This window comes from Typopeltis vanoorti, chromosome 11 (assembly GCF_054136105.1).
Source record: "Typopeltis vanoorti isolate ZY-2024b chromosome 11, IOZ_Tvanoo_1.0, whole genome shotgun sequence".
NCBI lineage: Eukaryota > Metazoa > Arthropoda > Arachnida > Uropygi > Thelyphonidae > Typopeltis > Typopeltis vanoorti.
Window position 1 is genome coordinate 117,300,498 of NC_143559.1, and position 21,763 is coordinate 117,322,260.

Genomic DNA, 21,763 nt, shown 5'->3' on the forward strand with positions numbered 1-21,763 from the left:
TTGGTTCAAGTATTTACATAAAAACTGACTTTGAATTCTGAAGCCTGTATTTGTGAATAAGTTTTCGGCATCAGATCACGGTTAGAATTACTACCGAAACAACTAAGGGTATGAAGGTAAGGAGAATAATGTATTATGTCCAGATTTACAGGAGGATAAACTAAGTTTCTGGAAGGAAAACTCTGGCAACGGCAGTCACTTTCACTTAAGAACTGCTTATCAAGGTTACCAATGATTTAGATCCAAGATAAATGAAAACGTTACCCAAGAGATTAATGTAATATTAATCTCTTTGGAAGTATAAAAGGCAAAGAAAGAAAAAAACTTCACACAAATTTTGATAATAAGTCCTACAGTGTGGTAAAACTTATTTTAAGCGATAGGTTGTATAAACCTTTCCAAATAGTGCTGTTAGCAGTCATCATCAAATTCCTGCCATGTATCCTCAAGGGGTGTACAGGATATGATAGTACTACATGAAAAAAACTACATCATTATTAATTTCCTATCTACAATTTTCCTCCAAATCAGTCTATTACTTGTCAAGACTCCAACATTATCAGATCTTATATTTCTATCGTCTAAGGCACTTTGTACCGTATCAATCCACCTATATCTTGGTCTTCCTCTGGGTCGTTTTGCTGCCAACCTGGCAGAGAACACTTGTTTTGCTAATCTTTCCTCACCCATTCTGTTTATGTGACCATACCACCTGAGATTAGCTCTGCTAACGCATTCCTGGATGGAGACAATGTCAAGTTCTTTCCTAATATCCTCGTTTTTAATATGATGTTGCCATTGATGCCATCTGTTCACGCCTCTAATCTTTCTCAGGACTCTCATATCTGCGGTCTCTAGTCTTTGGTCAAGTGTTTTACTTCTGACCCAGCTCTCAGATCCATAAGTTAAAACTAGTTTGAACACTGTCTTGTATACAGCTAATTTAGTGTTCCGACTAATTTCTCTCTTATTCCATATGAATTTATTCAATTGACTTCCCACCATACCAGCTTTGCTGATTCTGTTGTCCATTTCTATATTTAATTTACCATCAGTAAAAATCGTGCCTAAATAGCTGAAATGTTTTACTTGTTCCACAGGTTCTCCATTCACAACACAGTTGACATTTTCAATGATTCTGCCTATTTTCATTGTCTTTTTATTGCTGACCTTCATACCATATCTATTACAACAGTCATTAAATTTAGTCAGAGAATCTTGCAGACTTGTAGCAGATTTTAGAAGTATAACATCACCGCATAAAGCAAAGAGCTGACATTAACATCTCCAATTTTGATATCGTGTTTAATACCACTTTCCTTCATAATGTGATCCATATAGATAATGAATAACAGAGGGGATAATGTACATCCTTGTCTCACACCAGATTTAACATTAAACCATCTTCCTGTACTTCCTTCAATTCTAATTGCTGACTTACAACTCAAATAAAGACTAAGTATTGCTTGATATAATGCCCCATTGACACCATATAACTGCAGCGTATTGAATAGCTTCTCTCTTAGCACCTTGTCATATGCCTTTTCCAGATCGACAAAACTTAAATACAGATCTTTGTTATATTCCCATGCTTTCTCGACTATTTGTCGTAGAGTGAAGACCTGATCCTGACAGCCTCTATTTGGCCTGAATCCAGCTTGTTCTTCCACAATTCTTCTCAACCGTTTCTCAAGTATACTTGCATAGATCTTGCCAGGAACACTCAGTAGGGAAATACCTCTGTAATTCTCACATTGTTTTATTTCCTTTTTTTATATATGGGTACTATGAGAGCTCTACTCCAATCATCGGGAATTCGTCCCTCTGTCCAGGCTTTCTGAACTATGCAGTGCAGCCACTGTAAGACTCTTATACCACCATACGTCAGCATTTCTGGTCGAATATCATCTACTCCTGCTGACTTTCCACATTTCAAGCCTTTGATGGCTTTTTCTATTTCAAGTATGGATATGTATTCCTGACTGCATGCCTGGTCAGTGTTTTTTATCACTGTGCTGTCATCACTGCTTGTTTCATTTAGCAGTTTTTCAAAGTAATTACTCCATACTTCAAGGATATCTTTTTCTCCCGTTTTCATGTCGCCTTTATCATCTCTAATTCCTTTTACAGCACTCTTTCCTCCATTCTTAAGTTTCTTCAACAACCTCCAGAATATTTTGCCACCTTCTTGATATTTATTTTCTATATTCTTGACAAAGTCCTCCCATGACTTTTGTTTAGCTAGTTTTACACAGTGTTTAGCATTCTTGCATTTGTCTCTATATTCTCTAAGAGCACAAGCTGACTTATTTGACAGGAACTTTTGGTATGCTTTCTTCTTTTTCTTCACTGCCTCTTTAACTTCCTGTGTCCACCAGGGAGTTCTGATTTTTTTATCCTTACAGACAACCTCACCACATGCCTCTCTGGCAGAATCAATCAATGTTTTCTTCAGAGTTTGCCCTGAATCTCCAAGGTTTGATTCCTGTTCTCAAGCTCTTTCATTTTTTCTTCAATAATCTTTGTGTTAACAGTCACTGCAATATAATGATATGGAAAGCTTTTAATCACTGGCTTGAAAAAAAAGTACCATGTTTTGTCTCTAAAGCAGAGTCTCTTGTTTATTTATCTCTTAGCCTTATGCAGGATACTAATATACTTTTGGTTTACAAACTTCGGTGGGAGGGGTGATAAAAAGTAAATATAAGATAAAATCCAAATTATCTTAATGGTTCGAGATAAGTTTTCTTTGTCAATCCACCAGAGACACTATTATCAAATATGCCGAGGAATTCACTGACATCCAACCTAATTTTGAGTGAAAAGGTGGTCAAAATCTACATGTTTATAGGTATTACAAAGAAATGCTGTTCTGTAACTGACCGAGAGTAAAATCCAAGTTTCCTGAAGTTGTTCACTTAAGAGAAAACAACACACAAAGTTTTTAAAATTACGTACTTTTATATACACTGCTTGGAAAAAAGTTAATGGACACTATAGCGTGAGGAGCAAACAGCCATGAGATTGCTACAGTCTGCGATGACTGTAGCAATCCTACGGAGCACACTTTCCACAAGATACGATTTGTTCTCAGAAGTTAGAACACACGCAATGGTAAAACGTATTAAAGCATAATATAAATCATTAGTGAATAAAAACGCCAAGGAGAACATAATAATGAAACAGTCAGAAGAAGGTGGGGGGGTGAGGAGAAATACTCAAGATGTTTTGAACTAGATTGAACAAAAAAAACCCATCATTCCCAGAGTTCAAACCTGCCAAATAGATATAGAAAAGCAATTATAGGCAGATGCAAATGACAACTGCTGCAATGAATAAGAAATGACAGATAATCGAAAATAATCATATCAGATTCTGATTATACCTATCTGGCACCGCAATTTTCATAGTCAACCTGAATCTATTGCCTAATTCTGACTGCTTTCATTTTCGGATGAGTAATGACGGCTTAATGCACAAGTATAATATTATGGACATAACATTATGAACATGAGCGCGTGTTTTGGGAGGAATGTACACATGATGCTTAATGGCGGAGCAAGAAGGATCATGAACTGACTTGACTGGTCATAAAGTTGAAACCATGCAGAAGTATATAAAAAATCACAGTAAATATATTTCGAGTTTTTGCCACTGTAGCAAAAAGTAACTTAGCACACTAAATTTCATTCAACGTTCTCCTTATCATTTGGATATTTAGTTTCTTTAATGATTCATATTTGCAAAACTATTACGAAAAATAGATTTAAACTAATATAAGATGCGACACTATCAAAAAGCCTCAGTAGACAACCACATAAAAGATTAGGGAAGGCATTCATGATACAATGGCTGCTAATAGGAAGGAACGATGTCTCCAGCACTTCGGTTTCAAGTACTTCGAATAATTCGGAGTTGTGGATAGGAACTCTAAACAGCTCTACTTCAATCATCTGGAATTCGACCTTCTGACTAGGCTCTCCGAATTAAGCAATGTAGCCAGTGCAAAACTTTTATACATCCATATTTGAACATTTCTGGTCGAATATGGCTGGCCTAGTTGGCCGAGTCGATAGCGTATTCGCTATCCAGCCAAAAGGCTGCAGGTTCGAATACCACCGTGGGCATGGATGTTTGCGACTGTCTGTGAAAATACTAGTAGTAGTGGTGGGCAGTAGATGATGATAGTTGCGGTTCGTTGTAGTTGGTGTAGACGGAGAGTTGCCCTCCCTCGATGATTCCTTGGAGGTGTCACGTAATAATATCTGATGGATTACAGACTCTGGTTAACAGGAAAAAGAATAATGATATGATGGATGTCTATAAACTTTTGAATGGGTGTTATAGGTTATCATCTGATGAAATTTTTAGAAACACGACAAGATTTCTAAGTAGGAGGAACAAAGCGTACTATCTCAACAAAATTACGCAGAAGGTTTGAGATCACTTACTAGACAAGGAAAGTGTAATCTCCACCCAAAAGAGATATTTCATTAACTAAGTAACGGTTTGAACTCTCTATTTTCATTCACAATTTTTCAACATAATCTCCCTCCTTTCAATTCTCCATCGCACAATAAGTTTTTCAAAGCAGACATGAACTCTTTGATTTTTGAAAAAATAAAATAAATAAATAAATTCACTTTTGGTTATCCTTTCATCATTTTCAAAATGGCTACTCTGAGATGCGCCTTTAATTTAAGAAATAATCAGTAATCCCGATGGAGACACATCCGAGGTCTATGGAAAAACGTTCCACAACTTCAAATCTGATTTCTTAGTCAGCTGATGAAATCAGTGGGGTCGTATGCCGGTTAGCGTTGATATGCTGTAAAAACTTTCGAACTGACTGGCGCCGCTCTCCCCCATAAAGTCCTGTTGAATGATACTTTTACGGTCCAGAAAGACAAGCATTTTCGCTGGAAGATTAAGTTTTGAACTTTCCGCCCTGAGTGACATGAGACGGCGATATTCCAGACTGAATAATGGACCCAAGTCCCCGATTTTATGAAGAACAGCACTGGTAACATTTAAATAATCGAAGGCATACTTCTAGCCCTTGTCTGTTATATTTAATTAGTCAAGTGATGCGCGTAAGCAGACAGTTAAATCAATGGCAGTGAATGTTCGGGAAGGCATATGAAACAGTGTTGCTTCTGATGTTCAAGAAGGAGAGACTGTTGTCAAGTATATGTTCAACAACTCTTCCTGTGATGTCAGTTCGGCACTACTGCAGAGAGGATTGTGTCCATTTAAATTTCCCATTAAAAGTAAGGGATATAGTAATTGCAACATCAGATCAAAGTCATCTTGAGAGAGATCTGTAACAGGAGAAGGTAAATGGAGCATACTGTCAGAGTTCCAACTGAGAATTGGATGGCCACTGCCTCTATGTTGATATTAAGTGGGACCTGCTGAAAGGGGAGGGGGGGATATCCACTAGGATGACAACTCCTTCATGGGCAGGCCTGCTCCCTGTCCTATTCCTACAAATGATACTAGAATGCCAGATCAACTGAGCTTCAGGTAGAAGCACATTGGCAAATACTTTTGAAAGGGAGCTTTGATTACTATAATTTTCCAAGTAATTAAAATATTAGATCCGTTTTGCTGATTTCCAAATAATATTAATCAGAAAGAAAACTCTGATTAAGAGTAAGATAATTTTACATGAAATGTAAAAAATAAAATTTAACTATACAAATCTAGATTTATCATCATTAGACATCCATAAGTCCAAAGTGTTTACACCCTAACCTCAGCTACACAGGCGAAGGTGTAAACAGTAAAAACTATTTCCACACTCACAATCAAGAATGCATTGTCAATCAGGCTGAACAGATGGCATTCCATCAACCTGTTCTCATAACCTATATTCCAGAGACTAGAAATTATCAGTCACTCTTCTATGGATCCATTCGAAATCTATTCATTTCATGAAAAAACCAATTCATGACTAATACAGAGTGGTCCTTATCCAGTCTAAACAAGGTCCGGTCTATCATTATTCTCACGTCCCTTATGTCTTCCACTTCCTTTAATACATCCCCAGTGATTCAATACATAGATGACTGCATATAAAAAAAATAACAATAAATATATATACACTTTCTTTGTGTGTTCATTAACTACTTATACCAATATACATTGCAACAGTATAAAAGTAATCACTTTTTTAAAATCAGAAAAACCAAAAGCAAACACATCTTAAACTTTTAATTCAGGAAACGGATTTCTAAGTTTATATTATAAATACCACAAAAGGTATACTTAAAGGGAAGGTGAAGAAGAAAGGAAAATAAAATAGTTTGTTTTGAACAATTCATACATGCATACCAACCAACCATGCATATAAAAATTGAAGTCATTCTGACCTCAGCATTCTGATTCTGTAATAATGAGGACAGTTTACTGCAGTAACACAGGAAATTTAGTAATTTCCTCATCAAGAGGTGTTTTAGTCTGCAGTATATTTGCACTTATCAAATTATTTGGAAATTAGCCAAGAGCTAAGCAGCCACAGGCTGCTTAGTCTCTAATTGCCTCTGAATCTTTTTATACATGCACAAATTATAGCATTTCCATTTTTTTTTTTGTTTAAATGTAAATTCCTACTTATGCAAACTTATCTTTTACCCATTTTTTTTTTAAATTTTTAATAGAGAGAGAGAGAGAAAAAAAAAAAATTCATAACTCAGTTGGTAATGACAATATCCTTTCGTTGAAAAGACCTCAGTTCAAATCCCATATAAGACACAAAGAATCTTTATAAAAAAACTTCTGAATAATTATGTAAAAATTTAACTTACCTTGATTAGATATGGATTTTGTTTTATCATACTTTTGATATCACTTTTTTAGCAGAATTAAAATCATAATTTAACTTCCTTCATACTTTTTATTTGCAATAGCATTTGTTAGGTATAACATAAATTATGAAAGTTCTCTTTGGACACTGTTCATATTAAATATTTTTATTTTCAACTATGAAAATTATTCTGCTATGATTATCACACTTAATAACAGCTGCATGCAACAGATCATTGTGTGCACTGCAAAGCCCAAGCAAAGTAGTAAGCATATGTAATGCACAGAAATAACTAATTACATCAGGATAAAATTTATCGTTTTTTGTGTAATATATTATAATTTTTTTAGTCATCTTTTACCATCTCTTGGATGCCTCCTGATCTCTTAAGGTTTTGGAAGTAATAGGGTTGCAACTCCCTTTCCATATGCAATTAGTAAGACAATCAAAAACATCAATGCCCATAGTGAGATTTAAGTCCACAGCCTGTTGGTTGAAGAGCAAATACACAATCCACTTGGCCAACCAGGCTGATAATATATTTCATAACATAAAAATAAATAAATAATAATTTTCAAAATATGTAAGTTTGATATGCAACAGCACTGGATTTTAAAAGAAATTAAAAGTACTCTGCTTTCTACTGCTTAAACTAAACAAAACATAAAATAAAAACATAAATTAAATAACTTAAAAAGTTATTTAATTTTTTTTTATAGTGCTGAACTTAAAAAAAATTAAATTAAATTATATGCTCTCCAACAAGAGTTAGACAATTCAGAAACTTTGCTCTATAGGTCAAACATGTCATATACCACTAAAAGACATTCAACAAGCATTCATCCTCATAGCAGGATTCAAACCCACAGCCTGATAGTTGGAGAGCATATATGGTACCCACTCAACCAACTATAACTGATACTGCTTATATCAAAAGTATCTTAATTACATTTTTCCCAGCTCTATCAGTCCGGAAAATCTCCATGTTTACATTATCATTTTTGTGATAGAGCAATACTCATTTAAATATAGAGTAATTAGAAGAAAGAAAAAAAAAACTGAAAATGTAATCAACAAGCAATTTCTTACTTCATTGTCTGTGGTCTGCTTAGAATTAAACAAAAATAAAGTGATGTATATAAGTTTTACACCATCCAAAAGTGATGTAACAATTTTTTTTTGATCTTCTAATAATTAGTATGTACATCTGCAATATTAATTTTTTGTGACTACCACCAACAGAAGCTTATAAACCTATAGAACATTGCCACCACAGTTAGGCTAAGGATTTTTTATTTTTAATAATTAATTTTTTTACATAATCTAGAAACTGTTCTAGAAACCAAAGATTGAACTTTTTCAAGCCACTTCAGACCTTCAATAAGCAAATGGTGGTTTCACAGGACAATAAAATTCAACTCCCACCTAAAGGCAATTACAAACATCCATGGCCACAACAGGTTTCGAACTGTTAGTAGGAGAGTAGGTCCCTTGGCCAACAAGGCAAAACATTAATGTATTTTTCCATTAATGTTATGGAATGGAATAATAACAGAAATGTTATTATTCCATTTTATCTGCATTTAATGTAATTATCCACTTGTTTTCGGCTCTGCCAGTGCCAAAATTTCTCCTGTCGGCGACTTTTGATACTATTTTTTTTTTTTGCAGAAATCATCTCCCCATGCTTTCAAAAGTCCAAAATATAAAATTTGGTCTCATTCTGTTTATTGGTTTTAGCTACATATACCTCTAAAGAGGGAAAGTTATTATATGGCCACCCGTACTATAGCTCTATCGTACATCATAAACATTACTGACATAATGGTCTATACCTTAAAATTGTATTACATGATGGCTGCCTTTATGCCACTAAACAAAATTTCAGCTATACTTCAATTACCAAGTATAATGAGAAGATAAAAGTACATAATTCAGGCCCTCTGAAATTTAGGTTCCATGTAGCTAGAATTCAGGAAACAGAAATAAAGACTATAATTCCACTATATGATCAGGCCATATAGCGATTACCATGCAGTATATTATCACACGATATACACGATTAAATAATTAAATAAAAAAACTCAAAGGTAATTATATGAATAACAGTTTATAACAAGAGATTGACATTAAATAACATCTACAAATGTAGTCTTTGATATGGTGGATTCTGAAGGGAGTATTAATAATTTTAATTTCTCTTCATTCAGAATCCAACAAGATATACCTCAATGATATCGAATAGAAGTAGATAGGTACATCTCATAATGTGTATGGAAATGGAGTATATTGCAATGTGGGTGAGGAAGTTGAGGCTGAGTGAATGTATGTGGTAAGCACTGATAAAGGTGATTGGGCAAGAACAGGTGTGGTGGGGAAATCACAACCAACAAGTGGCTTGGATAGGACTGGTTATAGACCTCAACATGAACTGCTGTGTTTACAAATACCAGAAGTAAGGGAGATGAAATGGTTTCGCTGATTGAGTTTATTCACCCCAAAATTGTTGGAATAAGTGAAGCATGGTTGAATGAAGATGATATCCTGATCATAATAGAAATGCAAGGATCAGCATTTTTCACGGGGATAGAAAGGACAAGAAGGGGGGGGTGTGCTGATGATAGCAGGGAAATTATGTCTGCATAAGGTAGACATGAAAGAGGGAAATAGTGGCAATGGTTATGAGGCAGTGTGCTGTAGTGGAGGGTGACAGGAAGACATATTTAGTTAGATAATGCTATAGGCCAGGGAATGTAGAGTGGTGATGAAAAAACGTATAAACAACTTGGATTAGTGAACAAAGGAAGGGCAATTATTATGAGCAATTTTAATCATGGTGGTATAGATTGGAATGAAGCATATGAGAATAAGGAAAATGTATTTCTTGAGAGATAACCATATCAGGCAGTATGTAAAGGAGGGCATGCAAGGATTGAGAGTTTTAGATCTGATAATTTCATCAGAAGATGTAATTGTGAGTGGGGGTTTTGCACTTTCCTCCAGTTGGTGAGAGTGATCACCTGGGTTGTGGCTAGACATATGCAGACTTCTGAGAGGAAAGGATATAGATGGAAGTACAAGGCTGGTGATTATGACAAACTTAGGAGATAGCATGGAATGAGGAGTTGAGCAGTAAGGAAATAAATGCTGCTTGGAAACTGACAAAGAAATACATAACAGCATCAATGTGTGAATGTATTCCAAAGGCCAAATGGCTCAATAAGGTAGGTGTAAAATGGATGAATAAGGGGCTTAAGCATGAAATCTAGAAGAAAGTACTCTGGAAGCAGTACAAGATGAATAATGGTAATAATCAGTTACATGAAAAGTACAAAGAACAAGCCAGGAGAGTAACTCAATAAGAGGTAATGAGCAGAATGAGCAGAAATTGGAAAATCAGGTGAAGCAAAACCTAGAGTTTTTTCAGATATGTGGCAAGTAGAAGGAAGACATAAGATGATGTTAATGGATGAATATGGTAGAATGGTAACTTCTACAGAAGACATTGTTGAGGAATTCAGTGATCAATTTATAAGGGTGTTTCATCCTCATCGGGGTAGAATCATGAGGAACTTAAGTGTAGAGGACATAGGAGAGGATGGCTTAATTGTGAGTGAGCAGGAGATATTTGAGGAAATAAATAATCTTGATGTCAATAAGGCAATAGGATTTGATAACATATTACCACACATCTTAAGGGAATGTTCCAGGGAATTGGCATGCCTGTTTAATAAGTTTTACAACAGCACAGGTTCTAAGGGAGTGGAAAGAAGGCAAAATTGTTCTACTGCATAAAGGGTGATAAAGCTGTAGCCAATCTGTATATCTGGAGTTGAAAGTACCAGAGAGATTTGGTGACAAGTAGGATACAGAAATGGATAACAGCAGTATTCTCTGTGGTTATCAACATGGGTTTGTTAATGGAAGATCACATTTCATTAACTTATGTACTATAACAAGGTGACAAATAATTCTAAGAAAAATTATACGCAAATATTCAGAAAAAAGAAGCACATCTTGCTTAGGTTGATATGAAGTAGCTTTCCTTCATTTGAATGTAGCCAATGAGCATGAGTGTTTAGAGAGCCAATCAGGTGTCATCTTGTTTTGGCAATGAGCCAATAAGGTCACAGTAGGATTCAGCTATTGATGTCATGTATTGGCTGAGAGGAAGGCATTTGTCATGTGATTGCTATCAAGTTGGTTGGTTTTTTTTGTGTTCTTTCATTTAGCGAGCTTGTAAAATGTAATAAAATTAAAGAAATGGCACAAAGAGTTGACTGGTCACCCAGAAAGCAATGTAAAATAGTACTATTAAGTGAACAAGGCTACAGTTACAAAGAAATTAGAAGTAAAATTGGTGAAAACTTAACCAAAGGTGGCATTTCTAAATTTCTGAAGAGGTATAAGGAGACTCAGTCACAACAAAACCAGACTGGTCAAGGCAGGAAAAAGTGCACAACAGCAAGTGATGATAGAAGAATTGAGAGACTGTGCCTACATGACAGAAGAAAATCATCTGGATGTATACAAGATGAAATGGCGCAATACAACGTGAAGTTGAGCGCAAACTGCAGGAATTTGGTCTAAATGAAAGAAATGCACGAAAAAAGCCATTTTTATCTCTCAAAAAAAGGTTGAATTGATTAAACTGGGCTAAAACCCATGTTAACTGGACAGCAGAACAATCGGACAGTGTTATTTGGATTGATGAGACCAAAATCTCCCTGATTGGTAGTGATGGCATAAAATACATAAGGAAAAGAATCAGAGAAGATTTGCATCCTGATTGCATTACACCTACCGTGAAACACCACTTAGTGTTATAATCTGGGATTGTATGACATTAAAAGGTGTGGGCAGAATTTGCGTGATTAATGGGAATATAAATGCCTAAAAATATATAAATTAAATACTTGAGCCCAAACTGAAGCCTTCTGCACGTGATCTTTTCCAAGATAAAGAAGCATTTATATTTCAACAGGATTCAGCTCCATGTCATGTTGCTGCTATGTGCAAAAAGTGGTTTCAAGATAATCATATTCCACTGCTAGAATGGCCTAGGAATAGCCCAGACCTTAACTTAACCCAATCGAAAATCTATGGAGTCGACTAAAGAAACTTGGTAATCAGCAGCAACCTATCAATAAAACCCAATTAATAGAAGCAATAATTCAATCTTGGTTTCACATTATAACAGCTACAGAACTAAAAAACTTGGTTCACTCCATGGGAAGGTGTTGTAAGACCATAATTAACGCTAAAGGTTACCCAACTAAGTATTAACTCACATTGTGAGAATTTTTGTATATCTCATTTTTTCTTCTAAGTGTTTCACTTTTCTTCTTCATAACTGCTGTTCTAATAAAAAAAAAAAATCCTTCACAAAAGTTATTGCATTCTTGATTAAATTATCTTTCCATTGATATATAATTTTATGGTATTACACCAAAAAAAAGTGGTGTTATGAGCCATCAAACTTCTAAAATACACTTTTTCCAAAAGGTTTCCACAATTTTGGCCACTAGTGTACAGTGGCGTACTTGGATTTTGCAAATGCTTTTGATAGACTGCCATACTAGAAGCTGTTAAATAAACTGAAACAGATAGGATTGGATAACAGATTCCTTAGTTGGATCAATAACTAGCTGTCAAATAAGTATCAGAAGATTGTATATGGATGTAATTCAAAGGTAAATACAATTGTTTAGTTTGTAGGAACATTTTTCTGTTTTGTGACTTTTCTCCACGGTAATTATGCCTACTTTATTGTGTTATTATTCAACAACTGTTTACAGTTTTGGATGTGTATATAAAGGGATGAGACATAAAGATAACATTCCATATGTGTAGGCTTATGACATACCTCAAGAGTAACACCACTGTTAGATTTTTTAGTGATGAGAATGTCAAGGAAAGGAAGTTTTCCATCCTTCTCATGCTTAATGTAAATTTGATAGTAGTTTTGTAAGAGTTAAGAGAATGAAGAAATTGTTGCTGATTAGGGAGGTCATGTTTCCAAATAATAAAAATATCAACAACATATCTCCACCAAACCACTAGTTTTAGACTCATTTCTGCTAGGAAAGTCTTCTCAGAGCTCTCCATAAAAAAAAGTCAGCTAAAAGAAGAAAGAGGGAGCCATGTCCATTGCACAAAGTCCAAGCTGTTGTTCATAAAAACATGTTACTCTACTGAAAAAAATTGAACTGGAGATAGTATTAAAATAAACTAGTGACATCTGGTGGAAAAAGGTCTTCAATAAGGTTTAATATATCCCTATTTACTAATGCTCCTGCAGAGGAGCAATGTTGAGACTTACAAGGATGTCAGTGAATGATATGTGTAAACTTGATAGTTTCTGGACAAAATGGGACGAATTCTTGATGCAAGAGTCAGATGACCTAAAAAATTAGGAGAGTCTTTTTTTGGAGAGCTAATGCCATCTACAATTGGTCACAAAGGAACATCAGGTTTATATATTTTAGGAGACCAGTAAAGTCATGGATGAATAAGAGATGACGACTTGAGATTTTATAATAATTCTGGAAGCCAGTTTGGGACATACTTAATTAAATCAGTGATTCAAGAATAATAAATTTCCTTCTTGTTACTGAATCATGCATTCTCTCTTTGCTATCTCAAAAAGAACATTCAGTTCTTTTGAGGCTTACAGCCTTAAGTTGCTCTGGTCCAATTCCACCTAACCCAGCACACACAAAATAGTCTAATTTCTTGAATCAATTTTAAAATCAGAAAACAAGCTGTCCACTCTTCTTTAAACACTTTGGTCAAATGATCCAATGTCCTTTTTCTTGAACATTATTTTAACAACCATTTCATATCATCTTTACAATCTTTCATACTCATCCAGTATCTATCTAACAGAATGGAAGTATATTTCAACCTACTCCCAAAAAAAGGGAGATAAAAGCCAATAATCAAGCTTTTTTTTTTTCATTGATTAAAAATAATGATGACATTCTTCAACAGTCAACTTCACTATGTAAAAGTCAGTCAGCCAATTAATTAGTGAAATTTACCCATTGGGCATAAACTATGGAAAGGTTTGAAGAAACTCTCAAGATCACTCTAGAGTAGTGTTTCTCAAACTTTCAGTACAGACGTACCCCTTTTAAATGTTTAGTAATATTGGTGTACACCTTCTAAGGCAAAAGCAAGGACAAGTTATATTTCATTCAAACACAAATAATTATAAACAAATTTATTAATTATAGATCTGCACTTATCTGGGGCAATATTATTATTATCTGAGACCTCCAGGGAGTCAAGGACTCATCAAGGGAGACTGTCGATTACCCAACCCAGCTATCATACCTATCCTTGAATTCATTCACACTAGATGCACTCACTACCCGTAAGGGCAAATTATTCTATCTAATTTGGAGGCAGTAATGCCACTCACTCACTGCTCTTTGGGAGAATATGGCAACAAAGATATAAAATTAAAAAGCAAAGGTTATCAAAATTTAATAAAAGTACCTCATACCCCTAAAGACCTTTCACATAACCCTGGGAGTACACATACCAAACTTTGGGAAATGCTACTCTAGAACATTTGATTAGGCCTAGCATAAAGGATTACCAAACTACTATTCTGCCATACACTCTTTGCATTTAGACTGCAAATTTTATTTCCACTGTATGACATGGTGAATGGACACCTTTCTTCAGATTTCCCCACAATGTTAGAATACCCCAGAGCACTTTTACTTGAACTAACCTCACATCTTATCCAATTCTGGAAAATGAAAGAGTACTCTACTCTTTCATTTTCCAAACCTTGCAATGCTCAAATATCCCAAGTTACAATAGTCTCCATAACCAACACATTAAACACTGATTATCCTGCTATATTTCAATAGAGTGAAGATAACCTAGTTATTATTATTATTATTATTATTATTCCTGATACCTCCAAGGAGTCAGAGGACTCATCGTGGGAGGACATCTTCAACTATCTCTACACCTTACCTCTACTACGAATCAACGCCATCTACTGCCCACCTCCAACACCACAACTAGTAATTTTTGTCTGTAAATTGCGTGTGTTCTGAAGGGCCGATTTGTATGTATGCGGGATGAAAAACCCGAGTTTCCGGGAGAAAAAACCCTGCTACCTCCGTATGAGATCGGCTAACTCACCATCGATTGAAATCGACATCGATAGTTATCTTCAATGCACCAAAACATTATTTTGCAGAAGAAAGATCACACTTCCCCTCACCTTTGATAACAACCACTTACAACTCTAGAGTTTCCTGGCATAAGTACATCATATCCAGACTTCTTCAATCAAAAAAAAAAAAAAATCTAGGTGTCCTTTTATATTCAACATATCACATCTCACTTGTACAGGTTCTAACATCCCAAATCCATTGCATCTTGAAATACTGCTCTCACACATGGGGTAGTGAACAAAAGTCCTAAGGAGTCTAGTAGCTCAATTGGTATTGATGATAACATCAATGTTTGTGACTGTTGAAATATATGAATTTTGTTGCCCAGTGTGAGACCTACTAACTGGAATCATCTTATTTTTTTATCGGAAAAAAAAATTACTCCTCCCACATGCATATATCACTTTCTCTAGCTATATAACCATATCATTCTTTACTAACAATACTAGAAAATGATATTTAAGTTCAATGAGAATGAATAACAAATTCAACTTAATCTACCCATTCATTAACCAGAAAGTTCTGATAATTATAACAAAATTATACAATGTAAGACATTATATCATAAGCTGAATAAGAAAGTGAAGGAATTACTGCTAATTATTATTATTGTACAAGAATCTCCATGGAGCCCAAAGGCTCATCACAAGAGACCCACACGATCCAGTATCTATCATACTCTTTCTTGAATGTATTCTGACAAAGCACTCGCAACATACTGCCAACCCATTCCACTCATTCACCCTTCTCAAGTAAAATATCTAGACCTCACATCCTTGCTAAATGCATTCTTACTCAATTTCCAGTGGTGACCACCCCACCTCCCATTCTGTTCCTCTATATACAAGTACTTAAAACTTTCCTCTGCATCAATCTCATAAATTCCTTTTTAGTCACATTTAGCAAGCCTGGTTGGCTAAGTGGTTAGTATATCTGCTCTCCATTCAAACGGCTGTGGGTTCGAATCCCACCATGAGCATGGATGTTTGCGATTGTCAGTGAAAATACTAGTGGTGGGCAGTAGATTATTATTATTATTATTATTATTTGACACCTCCAGGGAGTCCAAAGACTCATCGAGGGAGGGCACCTGCTCTACAACTGTGGAGACAGTTGTAGACAGTCGTAGACTCAAAACCACTGAATGACTGCAACTACACCCACGCCATCTACTGTCGACCACCACCACTAGTATTTCCAAAGAAATATTACAAACATCCATGCCCATGGCAGGATTTGAACCTACAGATGGTGATGGTAGTTGCAGCTTGCTGTAGTTAGTGAATTGATTGGTGGAGACAGAGTTGTAGAGTAGGTGCCCTTCTTCGACGAGTCTTTGGACTCCTTGGAGGGGTCATGTAATAATATTGGAATAACTTATGTGAAACTTTATTTAGCATAAAATTTCTGCTCTAGTATCTAGTGCATCTTCAGTATGACTCAAATTAAACAAGCAGAAGTGATAACAAGAAAACTCAACAATAAAAACATGTGATATAATAAATTTAGTTTAATCCTTTATCCAAGTGTGAGCAAACAAAGTTTATGCCTAAAAATATCTTCAGGACTGAATATGGTGATGCACTACCTTACTGGGGTAAGGTAGTACAACACCAGGCAACTCGCAGCAAAGGTGGACCAAGCTACCATCACTCCTATTCCAGTATCTCCCATAATGCAAAACACATCTCCTTACGGATATATATAATGTTATGCATTAAGGGATTGGCCACTACCCAGACTAGTTTCGACCTTTATTGAAGTCTCTTCAGTGGGAGCCAGGCCCAGTGGTGGAGATACCAGGCAGAAGCAATAGCGAGGTCATCTTTACCTATAGGAGTTACCAAAAGGTTTGCCACCTTTTTTATTAAATTACTCTGGATTTAGAGAAAGATGTTGAAAGTTTATTTTTCACTTAGACTATAATAAATTTAGTTTAATCCTTTATCCAAGTGTGAACAAACAAAGTTTGCACCTGAAAACATCTTCAGGACTGAATATGGTGTTGCACTACCTTACTGGAGTAAGGTAGTGCAACACCGGGAAACTCGCAGCAAAGGTGGACCAAGCTACATCTGATCTAGTCACAGATGACAGAGTGGCATGTTCTAAAGCACACTAATGTTGTAATTGCATAAATTTGAACAAAGAAACTTAATTCTTAAACAAAAAAATTGACTATGGAATGTATAGAAAGGAATTATTTCCCAGAGGAGGGAGAACTTATTTTCCACATGTTCCACAGTCAATAGTTTAAGAATTAATAAATTATCACTCATTTAAATTAATGCACTTAGAACAGTAGTGTATTTTAGACCATGCTCTACATCATGTATGAGTAGCTCATGTGTTTTAATTATTGAGTTTTGGTTATCTCTTCTATTTGTTTAATTAAAGACATCTGAAGAGGCTCTAGATCAACATTTCTCAAACATTTTACTGGAGGAACAGTTGAATAAATTTTCAAGTCGTCTCAGGTAACCCATACATAAAAATTATTATATCTTTATATTTATTTATCATGCAATACACATGCACACCATGTATACGTTTATTTTTTCTTCTTTTTTTTTCAATCATTTCAATCTCTCATGGAATATCCATCAATATCTCATGAAAAAATGATCTAGATGCTAGAGCAAAAATTTTATCCTATATAAAGTTTAATGTTAATTCTGTAGTTAATAATTATTTCATGTATGTAAGCTGATTTTCAGAACTTTCAACATTAACTGCAAACCATTATACTTTCCCTATGCTGTCACCCCATATAAATAATAATTACTATTATTATTCTTGCACAGGCATGGAATCCTAAGATTCATCATGAGAAAAAACTAATCCCACAAACTGTCAACACTGTCTTGATTAAATATTACACTACCCAATTTTGTCCAACAAGCAATTCCGATATTTCCCTTCAAATCATTACTTATAATATTTACAGATATTAAGTCTTAAACAGCAGTGATCAAAGCACAGGGCCTTGTGGTACACCACCAGTCACCTGCTTTCTCCTGGAATCTATTCCTACAAATACCACCAGCTTCATATCTGCAGAGATTTATCCCAATTTATGTAACAGAAGTCTATGTGGTAACCAGTCAAAAAATTTCAAGCAGTATCATCATGTGTCATTTTGTTTATCCAACTTACAATTATAAAAAGTGAGTAAATTATTAGGGCATGAACTACCCTTCACAAAGTCATGCTTCCCCTCCACAGTAGATGAATGAATATAACTAGAACAGAGTAGAGACCTGGAAGATATTGAGTAACAGTATAATTCAGACAATACATGGAACATATAAATCTGGATGACAGAACATGGTCATCTGCAGTCCAGAACTGCATAACAGCCCTTCTTGTATCCATAGGGATCAGGAGTCCTGAATCCCTAACCTAATTATCAACTGAGACTTCCTTGGAAGTCTCAGTTGATAAGGACACACATCACCCACACTAGCTGTTATACCTTCTTTTAAATCATTCATACTAGATGCACTCACAGCTTTGTGAGAGAAAAATCTAGCTCTCAGCTCTTAACTGCACACAAATGTCCATGGATGCTTCTTTTGTCCTCTCTCCACCTTCTATATAACAAATCTTTCCTCAACCAATATCCTATCACACCCTTTCAGAAGGCCATATGCCTCTATCATGTCACTCCTCTTTCTCCTGTTTACCAGGATCTACACACATATACTCTTAGTATGTCCTTATAATCTACATTATACAATCCTGACATCTTTGCACCCTTTCCATAGCTTCTTTTATCTCCTGGTATGTAGGAGACCAAATCTGTACACAGTAGGTTCAGGTATAGTCATATCAAAGCTTTGTAAATAGACAAATTGAATTTGTTATCCTTATGTCAATGTTCATTTCAGCATTCCCAATTATCGTCTAAGTAGTATTTGCAAATGACCTTTGAACTTCCATTTCCAATTCACCCTAACTCCAAGATTACCCTCAGCTTCTCCAAGCATAAATCCACCAATACACAAAATTGCATCACACATAAGTACATTTATATGTGATGCCTTACTCTTACCAACACTGAAACAGCCATCATTTCAGCCTATTCTAACACTATTCTAATAATTCTGAAGTGCTGTATATTAGCAACATCCCTCATTCATCTGCTTATCTTTGCAGCATCAAACAACTGATCTCTGGAATATTCCACTGGTATTCAACCTTAAATCTTACAGATTTACACCTCTATATATACCACTTGCTGATATGCCTATCAGCCACATACTTATTCACATCAATAGTTTATATTCCAATTCCACATATTTCAATTTATTCAATAATTCTCATGTGATATCTTATCAAATACCATAGTAAAATTGGACAGCATTATAATGTATCTATTCCCTTTATCCAACTCAGCTGCAATATTATCATAAAATATGAAACAAATTTCTCAGACATGACTCATGCTGTTCCATGAGAGGCATACATTGTCTGTCAACTCATCTCTGTATGCATATTCTTATCAAGTTCTCTCAAATCTTCACCACTCAAGAGATGTTGACAGGTCATTAGCTAAGCATCAGTTTTCGCATGATTCTTGTACAACAGGAACATTTTTTTTTTTTTAATTTCTGTGAGAGCTTTCCTGAGCTAAGCCTCGAATTATACAAACATGTCAAGGGTAGCTTAACCAGTTCAGCTGAATGTTCCTTTAGTATACATGCTGATATTTCATTTGTCCCTATTGCTGAATTTCTTATCAAGGTTAAACAGCTCTAGAATCTCCTTCTTATGCAATTTTCTTTATCCAATGTAGTGATAACACTGTGCACTATGTTATATACACCAATTTGAAAGCTCTTAGCAAAGTGAGCACTCATTTATTTGGAAAAATGAAACTTTCCCCAACATTCAGAGATTACATTAACACTGGGGAATGTCAGTTATAAGGGTGGATTGAGTAAATGGGTTTTACAGAACACATTACAATGTTGAAACAAAGCTTGTCGAGAAGTTCAAAACTGATACCCTGCAATTTTTTCAAAGGTTGAGGGAATAAACCATCCCCGAAAGTTGTATAAAAGCCCTGATAAGTAACAAACTGTGAAGTAAATTTTTTGAATAGGTTGAGTGGGATGCATTTGTCAGAGAAATGATACACCTGTTACATTTACTTGATTCTAGTCAGTTACCTCTCAAGATAAGTCTATAATAATAATGTTTTAAATAACTCAGAACAGTGTTATTGAATTAATAATAAAGCTCTAAAATGAGCGCTTACATATTTATGAAAATTATACTTGTTTCGAAATCACAAACTTATACAGGAAAACGGTATTTAAACAAATTAATTATTCAGCAACGTACCTCACGGCCTCCATAGAAAGCAATCTCCTCTGCATTTGCAATCAACCGTGAATGGACAAATCGCAAATACCCTTTCCTTTTGGCTTCCTCTGCTACAAGCTTTCCAAACTTAGGTGACATTTTTCTAAGTACGTGAGCGGTAAATGCACATATCGTAAAACCAAGGAGGGGTCCTGGAATTCTATAGGATCCCATGTCATTTGCCATTTTAAACAGAGTAAAAGTTATGACAATAATATCTAACAAAGGTTTGGTGATATGAGAATACAAATGGGCTACAGACTGCGTGAACGTTGTAATGTCATCTGTCAAACAGTGATCAGCATTTTCCAGTCTTCCATCAAGATTGCTCACACGATAATATGTTTGATTCTTAAAATAAAGTGAGTAAGCATGGCGCACTAAACGAGTACGAAAAGCCAAAGCTAGTTGACTTTCCAAAAACCTGATCAAACTATTGATGAAAGTAGCAGGAAGGGCAATGAGGAGCCATTTCGTTAACTGTACTGTAAACATTCTTATATTCCTCCGAACAATAAATTTGACAACTCTTCCCTCTAAACTTGCAACATAAATTGAAAGAAATGTCCTCGACATAAGTGACAATGTGTGCAACAATAAAAGTCCAGTTTCTACAGTCCGAACTCCAGGAACCATAATCCTAACTAATTTATTAAGTTGAACTAAAAATTCCTTATTGAATGCAGGAAAATTCCTTAACTCATAGCCACCTTCTTTTTTATCAGCAGCATCAACATTACCTTCCGCTTTTTCTCCTCTTGCTTTCTGATGATCAAAATCATCAAAATATTCATCATCGTCCACAGGCCGTGAGTCAGGTACAGCTGCTTTTTTATGAGGGCTAGTTGAGGAGATACGATTTTGTGCTTCTTCTGCCTTATTCCTGAGAAGATTTAAAGTTTTTGCTAGCATAGGATATCCTATGCGGGCTGCATAAACGACACATACCGCAGTTGCGAGACCTGCACTTAATTTTTCAGGAGGAACTTTAGTCCTTTCTGTTAACTGTCTCAGAAACTTAGACATCGAATTGGTCATAATTATATTTTGATAATCAAAAATCCTTTACTAATTCAATATACACAGTTTATCTTCATACTATGAGAGGCAAACAACCTCATTCATCCTCTTAATCACACCACCAACCATATAACACAAACATCGCTATGATGGCATTTACTATATAACAGTGCAATCTCGTTCCCAATGCCACAGAGCGCAACGAGTAGATGACGCACTCTACTAGGATTTAAATACTATCGTACTGATGTTTAAGATTTTCTTCAATTAATACGAAAAAAGGGATAAGTAATGCTATTTATTTAAGGCCATATATGTCAGCTGTAATAATATTACTGAATATTACAGGCTGAAATATAAGGCC

At 35.3% G+C, this 21,763-nt stretch overlaps 1 protein-coding gene across 1 annotated transcript in view; it reads right to left on the reverse strand.

Annotated features, from left to right (window-relative positions):
* The window catches only part of LOC150101977 (ATP-binding cassette sub-family D member 2-like), a 225,299-nt gene extending 203,805 nt beyond the window's left edge, over positions 1-21,494 (reverse strand). The window contains exon 1 of the mRNA XM_090400540.1: positions 20,359-21,494. Coding sequence (XP_090256666.1) covers positions 20,359-21,417 — 1,059 coding nt within the window. The 5' untranslated portion in view covers positions 21,418-21,494. The remainder of the gene's footprint in view (positions 1-20,358) is intronic.
* Between the last annotated feature and the right edge of the window lie 269 nt (positions 21,495-21,763).